General features: G+C 47.9%; 1 protein-coding gene across 1 annotated transcript in view; it reads right to left on the bottom strand.

Moving 5' to 3' along the window:
- Window positions 1-12,500, bottom strand: part of bbs9 (Bardet-Biedl syndrome 9) — a 149,337-nt gene that overhangs the window by 102,902 nt on the left and 33,935 nt on the right. The window contains exons 14-15 of the mRNA XM_080857808.1: window positions 11,872-11,994; window positions 1,008-1,148 (exon numbers count right to left, since the gene is read on the bottom strand). Coding sequence (XP_080713934.1) covers window positions 1,008-1,148; window positions 11,872-11,994 — 264 coding nt within the window. The remainder of the gene's footprint in view (window positions 1-1,007; window positions 1,149-11,871; window positions 11,995-12,500) is intronic.

Raw genomic sequence — 12,500 nt, 5'->3', positions numbered from 1 at the left:
CTGTCACTCTTATCTCGCCAGGGGGACGCCAGCAAAGGTGAACAGCAGCAGCAGGGGCATTGTTCTTTATCTGCCCGCCACTGCCATCTTAACCTGCCCCTCCTCCTCCTCCTCCTCCTCCTCCCTGTACCCACAACCCCCACCCCCCTAAGCACAAGCGTGGGTACTGCTTAGTGTCAGGTACACTTCTTCTCTCAAATGTTTCTGTCCCTTTCTCTCTTTATCTTCTGTCTCCTTTCCTGTCTCCACCTACTCTATATTTCTGTCTCTCTATCTCTATACCCATTTATTTTCTTTCTTTCTCTCTCTCACTCTCCTTTTCTGTCTCATTCTTTGACTTCTATGGCGTGTGTCATTCAGTCAGCTGATCTGGCCCCTGCAGACATTACAGGTCCATCTCTGGTCCATCAGACTGGCTGGGGGAGACTCCAGACTTGGCAGTGCCAGCCGTTTGACTTCGATTCTCCCCCTGCCAAGGAAATCCTCTGTTCATTATGGAAGCTGTCACCATGTTTTTTTTTTGCTCCTTCATTTTGAGGGGAAAAAAAGTTACAGTGCAGGTAAGACCCCGTTATGGTCTGCTGGGAAGGTCTTCTGGTTTGCTTCACTCAAGGTACGAGACATGTATGCAAGTATGTGTGTGTGTGTGAGTGAGCTTGTGTGCACATATATGTGTGTGTGTGTGTGTGTGTGTGTGTTTTGGTTTCATGGCTACTTGGCTGTGACTGGTGTGGGTAGGAAAACACAGACACTTCCTCGCAGACACCAGAGACTGCTGAAGCGCCTGCTGTCGGGCCGTCGCCTCACCTCACGCTAAATGCTGAACATACACACACACACACACACATGTCTGTCCTAACACTGAACACACACCCTGGATCGGTGTGTTTAGGCGCGACCCTCACCCTCACCACCTTTCATTACCCAATTAGCGGTCACCCTCATGGCAAACATGGAAGGCGGCACCAGGGAGACCCGGGGCTGGGGGGGGAGGTGTCGGTGTGTACCTGGGAAGACTTGGTGAAGGTTCACGGGTGGTTTGTTGGTGTCCACGGTGATCTTGTACTTGCCGTTCTTGAGTGGCGCGGCCGGGGAACACACCAGCCGGAGGGGAAGGGAGAATTTACACTGAGTCACCCGTGGTACGCCTGGTGACGGGGGAACACACACACAAACGTTACAACAAACCAACATAGACGGAGTACTATGGCTGCTGTGTGGATGTAAGCATGTACACTAAGCATCATATATATCAGACATGCCATTCTCATGCCAGCAGTGGAGACACACTAATGTACACAGTCTGAGACAAGAGTCTGCAAGCAGCTAGATGTAAAGTGTAAGTGTTGAATGTGTAATAAACATTGTACATGTGTGTGTGTACATGTACGTGTGTGTGTGTGTGTGTGTGCGTGTGTACACATCAGGAAGGTCATTCCAAAGGCAGTCCTGTGACACTAGAGAGGTGCAGCTTATGTGAAACCGCATGAGGCTCGTGAAGAGGCCCAGCGTCAGCTTCTGGAGCCCCCGGAGCCTGAGCCGCGCTGATCCACTCTGATCTCCAGCTCACCGGCCTCGGTCCGCACCAGATCCCATTTGCATGTTTATCAAACGGGCAGCCGGTGCGTCAGCCGCCCCGAAAACAAACATCCGGAAGGGATATTGCCCGCTGCCTTGATGTTTTCCCCAAAAATATTTTGCAGGCCTTGTCGCTGGAGATTCTGGTCGGAGTCCTGGGCCGCGGGAAGATTATCAGATGAAAGCTGGCCTGCCCTAAGTCCGTCCCCATATCCCTCTTGGCGTTGTTCAAGTAGGCGGCCGGCTGGAAAAACAGAGCGCGGCTAGGCCCCGAGGTAACTCTGTCCCGCTCTCCTAACCCCTGGACCCAGGCTGCAGCTCCTCCACACAGAGGTGTGTGAAAGTGGGAAGGAGGATGAGTGAGCGAGAGAGAGAGAGAGAGAGTGAGAAAGAGGGAGAGACAGAGCAAAAGGGGCTACTTTTCTCCAGTAGCAAGACCTGCTCCGCCTATGCTTGGCTAATCCTTTCCTGTTATGTCTGGCCAGGTAACCTAAGCCACGTACTGCGGGGGGCTTACATCGCCCGGCTCGTGTATCATTCTTTAACATAATAAGAGGGAAGTGATGCCCCCAGGGGACCTGTGATCAGGTGACGTACGTTCCTCTCTGCTCTGGATACAGTTTGCCAGGTCTAATCCACTGATCTATACGCAGCGACAGAGGGAGCAGCCCGGGCAATGAAGCAGTAATGAACCTTCTCAAACGTTTTGAATTGCATGATGGGACATGATTCTGGAGCAGCGGTTGGTAAATCTTCTCCAGAGTCTAGTGACGGAACAAGGCGTTTTCTTTATTTGTGAGATCCTGACCAGGAGCATTTAAATTTAAATTCAATTGTATTTATATAGCGCCAAAACAATAGAATTGTCTGAAGGGCGCTTTACAGAGCCCAGCATTATGGAGACCATGGGGAGATCTAACGACACACCCAGTGAGACAGAGACAGAGAGAGAGAGCGAGAGAGAGAGAGAGAGAGAGAGAAGGGCCAGTATTGACCTGTTAGGGTGAAGCGGACTGATCTAACTACAGTACAAAACAATGATCTGTGTTCATAGTGTGATCAATAGCCTGAAAAAAAGATGGCCTATAATCAGGGGGTGTCTTCTGTGTCCATTTATTTCCATTTAGTAGGGATGATACATAAGCTGCTCTGAGAATAGTGAAAAAATTTTAGTTTTTTTTGTGCAACTGTTCTGCATACAGTATTCCCAAGGGCAGCATGAAGTGGAGTACTTTGTGGTGGGTCTGTTGATGTGAATAACACAGGGACCAACAGGCAGGGAGGTTTTTTTCAGAGATGAGATGCTATGAAAGCAGATCCTGCTAAATCTGTTAGTAGGAAAAGAGGCTTTCCTTGTCGGCCTCTCTCCTGCTTGATAAAGCGTATTTGTAAGGACACAAGGGACTGTTATCTGAACCACAAATCCAAATGAACAAGGGTGCGAATTACGGAGGCTTCTTAAAACAGGCATTTAGATAGAGATTAGGCAGGAGATCCACTGGCTTTAACGCTGTCTTACAAGAGAGCCAGTGAGACCGTTTTTTAGGGGGGGGGGGGGGGATTTCCACAAAGATATTTTCACGCAAAGGTGAAAGTGGGGGAATTAAACCAGCAGCCGTCCATCAATCAGTGGTGAGGTGGAGGTCAGAGAGGGGTGCAGGAGGAGTCCATGGCGCAGGATGGGTTGTGAAAAATATTTTTCCATCTCAGGGTTTTAGATTTTTTTTGTAGCCATCGTCTGCTGGTGCTCTCTGCCAGGCGAAAATCCTCTGTGGTTGGAAGGAGAAGAGGCGTCCATCCATCCCCCCTGTCCAAGCTGGTATAAATCACCCAACCCACCACCCCCCACACCCACCAACATCTGTACTCTCAGCCATGCATGGCCCACACTACGGCACTCTCCTCTCAGGCTGCCAGGTGGAGATGCGGTCTAGTCATGGCCCATCACCGGCCTGGTTTACCTGTGGCTTACCTGAGGCGTGGGATGGGGAGGGGGGGGCTGCCAATGCCACACTGCCCCCTGATGGCCATGGACATTGCCCCAACTCCCCTCCGGCAGGCACTGGTCATGTTCTTGTGGTGGAGGGTGAATCATGATTAGGTTTATTGTGTTTCCATGGTGAGTGTCACTTTGACGGGTGTTCTTCTGTCGAAAAACATGTGACCTTTCGGGGATGATGAAAACCCTTGCAGAATCTTGCAATGACGCGGCTCCGCCAAGGATGTGTGTGTGTGTGTGTGCGAGTGAGTGAGTGAGTCACTGTCGGCACACTGCAGTACGCTGGTCCTGTTTCCACGGATGGTGGCAGTGTTGGATGACTTCCTTTTTGTCTCTGTAATCAGTGATGTTTGTTTGACCGTGAGCACTCATGAGCGATAGTCCTGCTCCAGCAGCTGCCATGACCTCATCAGGCAGCGGGGGGCTCCTGTCCAACGGTCCCCTCTACCTCCAACTCAGGCCTGTATTCACATCACTACCTTGTGTGTGTGTGAATGTTTGTGTGTGGACGTGTGTGTGTGTGTGCCTGTGTGTGTGTGTGTGTGTGTACGTGTGTGTGTGTGTGTGTGTGTGTGTGTGTGTGTACGTGTGTGTGTGTGTATGCGTGTGTATGTGGCATGGTTAGTTGAAGGTGGACAGTTGTGCTGGGGTGTAGCTCCTATAAGTAATAGGGTATGCATGTATGTGCACTGCATGTGTATGTGCTAGATGTATGTGTGTGTATGTGTGTTTCCATATGCAGGCTTCCCTTGGTGTAAATGTGTGTGTCTGTGCACATGTGTGTGTACACTTCTAGGCGCTGTGGCAGACTTGTGTTTATGACAAAGACAAACAGCAGCGTGCCGACACATGGGCCAATAAAGACAGGCAGACACACAGACACAAACACACACTAACAAGAGCCATTCCACTGCCAAAACTATTCAGCTGCTGGAGCCTGATTGTATGATTGTGTGTGTGTGTGTGTGTGTGTGTGTGTGTGTGTGTGTGTGTGTGTGTGTGTGTGTGTGTGTGTGTGTGTGTGTGTGTGTGTGTGTGTGTGTGTGTGTGTGTGTGTGTGTGTGTGTGTGTGTGAGTATGTCTGTGTATGTGTGTCAGTGCATGTATGTCCATGTGCAGCACAGACTCGTCCTGTGTGGTGTGTGTGTGTGGTGGGCACTGTAGTGGGCATCCTCTTGTTTATAATTTAGCAAGGATGAGTTTATGTTTGTATGCACTAAAAAGGACACACAAAGAAGATTATATATATACAGCCGCGGAAAAAATTAAGAGACCACTTCAAAATTATCAGTTTCTCTGGTTTTACTATTTATTGGTATGTGTTAAAGTAAAATGTACATTTTTGTTTTATTCTATAACCTACTGGCAACATTCCTACCAAATTTCAAATAAAAATATTGTCATTTAGATCATTTATTTGCAGAAAAATGACAATTGGTCAAAATAGCAAAAAAGATGCAGTGTCTTCAGATCTCAAATAATGCAAAGAAAACAAGCTCATATTCATTTTTAAACTACACAATACTAATGCTTACACTTAGGAAGAGTTCAGAAATCAATATTTGGTGGAATAACCTTGATTTAAAATCACAACTTTCATGTGTCTTGGCATGCTCTCCACCAGTCTTTCACATTGCCGTTGGGTGACTTTATGCTACTCCTGGTGCAAGAATTCAAGCAGCTCGGCTTCTTTTCATGGCTTGTGACCATCCATCTTCCTCTTGATCACATTTCAGAGTTTTTTTATGGGATTCAGGTCTCGAAATTGGGCTGGCCATGACAGGGTCCTGATCTGGTGGTACTCCATCCACACCTTTACTGGCCTGGCTGTGTGGCATGGAGCATTGCCCTGCTGGAAAAAACATTTCTCAGTGTTGGGGAACATTGTCAGAGCTAAAGGAAGCAAGTTTTTCTTCCGGGACAACGTTGTACTTTGCCTGGCTGAGGTTTGTAAAAGACCATAAGGATTGAAAAAAGCGGACTGGAGGGTCTTTTAGTTCGTCTTCTCTGATGAGTCCAATTTTCAGCTTTGCCCAACACATGGTCGTCTGATGGTTAGACGGAGACCTGGAGAGGCCTACAAGCCAGAGAGTCTTGCCCCTACTGTGAAATCGGACTCATCAGAGAAGACGAACTTAGAAGAACCTCCAGTCCGCTTTTTCAATCCTTATGGTCTTTTACAAACCTCAGCCAGGCAAAGTACAACGTTGTCCCGGAAGAAAAACTTGCTTCCTTTTGCTCTGACAATGTTCCCCAACTCTGAGAAGTGTTTTTTCCAGCAGGGCAATGCTCCATGCCACACAGCCAGGCCAGTAAAGGTGTGGATGGAGTACCACCAGATCAGGACCCTGTCATGGCCAGCCCAATTTCGAGACCTGAATCCCATAAAAAAACTCTGAAATGTGATCAAGAGGAAGATGGATGGTCACAAGCCATGAAAAGAAGCCGAGCTGCTTGAATTCTTGCACCAGGAGTAGCATAAAGTCACCCAACGGCAATGTGAAAGACTGGTGGAGAGCATGCCAAGACACATGAAAGTTGTGATTTTAAATCAAGGTTATTCCACCAAATATTGATTTCTGAACTCTTCCTAAGTGTAAGCATTAGTATTGTGTAGTTTTAAAATGAATATGAGCTTGTTTTCTTTGCATTATTCGAGATCTGAAGACACTGCATCTTTTTTGCTATTTTGACCAATTGTCATTTTTCTGCAAATAAATGATCTAAATGACAATATTTTTATTTGAAATTTGGTAGGAATGTTGCCAGTAGATTATAGAATAAAACTAAAATGTACATTTTACTTTAACACATACCAATAAATAGTAAAACCAGAGAAACTGATAATTTTGAAGTGGTCTCTTAATTTTTTCCGCGGCTGTATGTGTGCGTGTGTGTGTGTGTGTGTGTGTGTGTGTGTGTGTGTGTGTGTGTGTGTGTGTGTGTGTGTGTGTGTGTGTGTGTGTGTGTGTGTGTGTGTGTGTCTGTGTGTGTGTCTATGTATGTTTCTGTGGGTGAACTGCTCTGTAACACACACTCAAAGAGCACACCAAACCTGCATGGATGAAGGTTTCTGCCTTCCTCATGCACAGAGAATAAATGAAAACAGAGGAAAGGAGAAAGCAGGCACGCAACTTTGGGAGTATCCATTAGTATGCATCAAAGTGTGCGTGTGTGTGTGTGTGTGTGTGTGTGTGTGTGTGTGTGTGTGTGTATGTGTGAGAGATAGAGAGTGTGTGAGTGCGTGGCGTGAGTGCGTCGCTGAGAGAGTGTGCAATCGTTTCTGGGCAGCTATCGCGTTTCTGTGAAACATAAACACTCTGCTCTAGTCCATCCTGTCAGTCCCCGAGTGCAGCACTCACCTGCGGGGTTGAGCTCTTTCATGGGAGGCAGTGGAAAAGAGAAACAAAAACACAGGAGTCACTTTAGAGCGCCTGTCCCAGGGCAGATAAACACTGGCACTCACTCACACACTGCTGCTCCGTGCAGATCCAGTTACACAGGCCGGACCCAAAGAACGGGAGCAGCACTCTCACACACGCACACGCACACGCACACGCACACGCACACGCACACGCACACGCACACGCACACACACACACACACACACACACACACACACACACACACACATATATGCACGCACACACATACATACATATATGCACGCACACACACACACACTCGCTCACTCACTCGCTCACACTCATAGACATTCAAATATTTGCAAACGATTCTACGTAAACATGTAAACATACTGTTGGCTATTGTAACAAGCGTACACACTGAAATTCTTGCATCTCACAAAGACACACAAAAAACACACAAACACAGATACAGGAACTCATATCTAGCAAATAGAGTATAAGTTACGGAACTACTAAAGAAACAACTGCTAGCTTGCACAAATGTTTGAAAACTGAAATGTGTTGGCACATGCACTTGGCACTTGACATTTCAGCACTGCAAACATTTATTTATGTAAGAAACACCAAATATTTCACACACACCACTGACATGTTTGAAAACGAAAAACTGCCGCTTCCAAAAACAGCAGAGAGTTCAGCCGTGGCCGGAATGGCCGGCAGTTCCGGGAAAAGAGCGAGTTTCGGACAGAGAAATAACGGCAGCGTTGGCCGAGGCAGAGGCCTCGCATGTTTGCGCCACTCAGCACCCTCTCCTCTGTCACACCTTCAGGGCCGACACCTCCTCCCTCCTCATACACTCCAAGCCCTCACTAAGTCCACCCTCACATCACCAACCCCCCTTCCCCTTCTCCCAGCCCCTCCACCCAACAACGCCCTGGCCCTGGACTCCACTGCTCAGACACAAGGTGCTCTGCACGGCCTTTCTCCAGTGTGGAGGAAGAAAAAAACGAAATAACCAGGCCATCACCACAGTGCAGAGTAAACACAAGAGCAGCCCGCTAGAGGAAATACCGCCTCACCCTAACTGGCCTCTCTCTCACTCTCTGTCTCTCTCTGTCTCTCTCTGTCACTCTCTGTCTCTCTCTCTCTCTCTCTCTCTCTCTCCCTCTCTCTCTCCTTCTCCCTCTCTCCCTCTCCCTCTCTCTCTGTCCCACTGGGCGTGTCGCTGTCCACCGGTTAGCATATGCATAACTCAGCATTGCCGCGCTGTCACCCAAACCACACTGGCCTAAACCGCCACAGCTAAACACACACGCTCCAATCAACACCGCCTCCGCTAAACAACCCATCGCTCATCCACACAAACACCACATCAGCACCTACAGGCAGTGGATAATAAACAGCCACTAGGAGTTTCTGAGCCTTTTAAGTTCTTCTACAAGTAAACTCAGTAACACATTGCCTTAACTAAGGGGGCACAGATCTCTCTACAAACAACTAGACCAGAAAACAACTCTGCTCCTTTGAAAGACGACTCGTCTTCATCTTAGCTTCATCTTAGCTTCATCTTGCAGAAGTTCATCTCATTCTTCACCTAATGCTGCCTGTTTAACCAGAGGGTAGGTTAAGATTGCATTGCCGTCTGTTGGGACTTAAAGTATTCCAACACGCAATAGCATCCCATTCCTGTAGTCTTGCTCTTTACACAGCTTTTCATGTTCCCATGACCCTCCTCCTGAGATAAATCTACATTATATCATGGAGAAATGGGGCAATCATTTCTGTTTCCAATGTGCACAGCAAATGCCTCAGACTCAGTGCTTCTGTTTTCAGGCCGGCTCAGAGAGTCCTGAGGGCCTGGTCCCCCTCTCTCTCCCTCGTTCCCTTCTCTGCTGTTTGTCGTGAGTGCTGCAGTGTTGTAGCTGATGGAGACCAGCGTCCTCCTGCCGGCTCCACTGAGCGGCTCTGGCATCCACAGCCTGAGCAGGCCCTGGTGCTGAGTGATACACATACACAAGGGTTTCACACGCCACACACAACTTTCACCCTGACTCCCATCACACACACACACACACACACACACACACACACACTTATCCATGAACATGCACACACAATAAAGAGTCACACATATGCACATAAACACATGTAGATGGGCATGCATAAAAACATAAGCATGCATACACTCACATATGCGCCATCATATCATGTGCCTGCATGCATACAGATGTTAAACTCATGATTGGGTTAACCAGGGAGACACTGGTGTCGCCTCATGCATACTCCACACCATCCTCAGTCTTATTGGCACACAAGCTCTGGCAGCTGGCAGGCATCAACGTCCTACCAGTCCTACCTGCTCACAGAGTAGACCATGAGGACAGAGGATGATGAAGGTCGGGAAAGAGAAAGGATTTTCAATAGGGAAGGATGGGGAGAATTGGGAGGATGACCCCTGACAATGATGAAGATGAGGACTCGGGCCGAGGTAGACGGGGGCTTACACAGGAATGCACTGACGATGAGGAAGATGAGGATGTAAAAAAAAAGCAAAAGGCAGCCGTCTACTGACGTAAGGCTGAGCGGGCCAAGCGATAATGAAGTCATCTCGTTCGCGCTGATCTCCGGACAGGAGTTTAGCACATCTCCACCCCTTGGCCATAAATCCCGCCAGAGCGACATTTTCAACGCTGTAAATCTGTTACGAGTGTGTTGTGGAACGGCGGACGTTTCAGCTGCCCTAAACGCCACGCCAGTATATTAAAACAGTAGACTTTCCACTATTGTAAATCCATTAGCAGTGTTTAAAAGGGGGCCGAGGCACTTATTGCAGGGGCTGCTTCTGGAAGTTTCTTTTTTCTTCACCCTCGTAAATCCCTGAGGAGTGTTAGAGGAGTGGACGTGCCCCCTCCTCCGTGTAGTTTTCTGAGTGCTTTAGGACAGGACAGCTCTCAACTGTAAATCCTGCCAGTGTCTTCAGGGTGCTAATTAGAACCCCCCGAAGTAAAAGGGATGGGCAGAGGGAGGAGAGAGAGAGAGAGAGAGAGAGAGAGAGAGAGAGAGAGAGAGAGCGAGAGAGAGAGAGAGAGAGACAGAGATGGAGTGATAGAGAGATAGAGACCAAGGAGATGAGAGTGAGATGAAGAGTAAAGCTGAGCATTAAAATGAAAAAGAAAAAATGACAGAGAGGGAGGATGAGGAAGCTTTAGGACGGACAGTAGCATTCCTGCCATTCCAGCCAGGAGAGTCTAGCAGTGCAGGGCGCTATTGAAGATTAACATGATTTTAACTGAAACACACATGCACACACACACACACACACACACACACACACACACACACACACACACACACACACACACACACACACACACACACACACACCTACAGGGCTTAGGGGGGTGTACACTGAACACACACACACACACACACACACACACACACACACACACACACACACACACACACATACACACAGCTAGAGGGCTTAGGGGGTGTACACTGAAACACACACACACACACACACACACACAGAGCCAAACTCTCTCTCACATGCCTGCCCCCTTACACACACACACTCAAACTTTCTTTATCACATACATAAAACTCTTCAAACACACAGCCATAATCTGACCTTTCAGACTGGAAAGATGGATGGAAGACGCATGAGTAAAAGAGACCTAACAGACTAGCAAACAAAAAATGTGTGTGTGTGTGTGTGTGTGTGTGTGTGTGTGTGATACTGTGTAAGGAATGTGAAAGTGTTTGTAAAAAGTTGTAGTAAAAGTTTAAAAAAAGTGTTTGTACCAAATGTGTGTGAGAGAGAGAGAGAGAGAGAGAGAGAGAGAGAGAGAGAGAAAGAGATAGAGAAGTACTCTATGTGCGTAAGGAATGTAAAAGTATAAAAATGTATAGTAAAAGTTGTGTGTGTGTGTGTGTGTGTGTGTGTGTGTGTGTTTAGACAGTGACACTCCTCTCCTGCCGTCTGCGCTGCTCAGAGTTCAGTGTTTCTTCCCTCTCTCTGACATGGGTTTCTCCCTCACCCTCTCCCTCTCTGACGGGTCTCTTTCTCTGACGGGTTTCTCTCTCTGACGGGTTTCTCTCTCTTTTCTCTTCCTCTTTCTCTCCCTCTTTCTCTTTCTTTCTTTCCCGCTTTCAATATATCTCTCTCTCTTTTTCTCCCTCACTCCCTCCCTCTTCTTCTCTGACATGGGTTTCTCTTTCTCTCCCTCTCCCTCTCTCTCTCCCTCTCTGGGGACAGCTCAGTTAAATGACCCATTGTGCAGCTCTGGGAGAGTGAGCTGTACCTGTGATCTAATCTGTCAAACAGGGCTGCCATCACCGAGAGGCTGCAGTGAAGCACTCCAGAGCGCCCGGGCTTTCCACGCTCTATTTTTGGAAGCACAATAAAAAAGTTACCTAAAAGAACGAAAGAAGAAGAAAAAATCCGCCCAGATATTTCCAAGCCATTTCAGGTTTAATGCTCTTTTAGGAACCTTTCCACCAGGCACTGCCAACACAGACAGCGTCCAAAGGACACAATAGTACAAACGCCACTCTTTTTTTTCTTCCTTTTCGTCTTTCTTTCTTGCAGTGAACATTTTGAATTGAGCGAAATAATATGGTGAAGAAGAAAAAAAAGACATTTTCATTTAAAGAAAGAAGGTTTTAGTCAGTTTTGGTAGGGAAAAGAGAGGGGCAGAGGAGCGGTAATGTCTTCCAGAGCTGCCTGTGCGAGAAGCCTGGAAGCAGACTTCTCTGGTTCTGGGGCACTCAGACACTCAGAGAGCCGCACCACTGCACTCAGTTAGCATACGCCTTGGAACACTCCAAGACCTAAGAACTACAGCAGGCCTTCACTCAGAGACATGCACTGATGGAGTGCAGTGGGAGGGAAAATGTTAGGTGAAAATTCACCATTGTTACCGACGGTACAGGTACCTGTGGGAGAGCTATAGGAAACAGCCACGTCTCCGGTGAGGTCGGCCGGTGGGTAGAGCCCGTTCAGGTAGGCGGAGAAAGTCACCACAGACTGGGAGCCGCTGCCGCCTGTGAAAACAGAGCAACAGAAGTGAGCCTCTCAGCCGGTGCTGCACCAATACAATACGATCCTGTTCTGTGCCGATGATACACAGATGCACTCCGATAACATGGAAACTGCCATGGGGAGAGGCTTGGGGTCTGTCGAGAAAGTAAGCACTACCTTAGGTGAAAAGAAAACCCATCTTACTCATTCTCATTACTTACTCTGCTTTCATGTGCATGCACGAACATCCATACGTGCCAACATAAACACACACACACACATCCGCACACAGGCACACACGTTCATACACACTCACTCAAACACACACACACACGTTCATACACACTCACTCAAACACACGCACAGACACACACACACACACACACACACACACACACACACACACACACACACACACACACACACACACACACACACACACACACACACACACACAAACCCACACACACACAACCCCTCCCTCAATCAGCCTTTCAGGCATGTGAACAGAGAGTAAAACAGAACAGAG

The sequence above is a fragment of the Sprattus sprattus genome (genome assembly GCF_963457725.1).
Source record: "Sprattus sprattus genome assembly, chromosome: 19".
Taxonomy (NCBI): Eukaryota; Metazoa; Chordata; class Actinopteri; order Clupeiformes; family Clupeidae; genus Sprattus; species Sprattus sprattus.
Note: the sequence above shows the minus strand (reverse complement) of the source record. Positions and strands in the feature narration are given on the sequence as shown.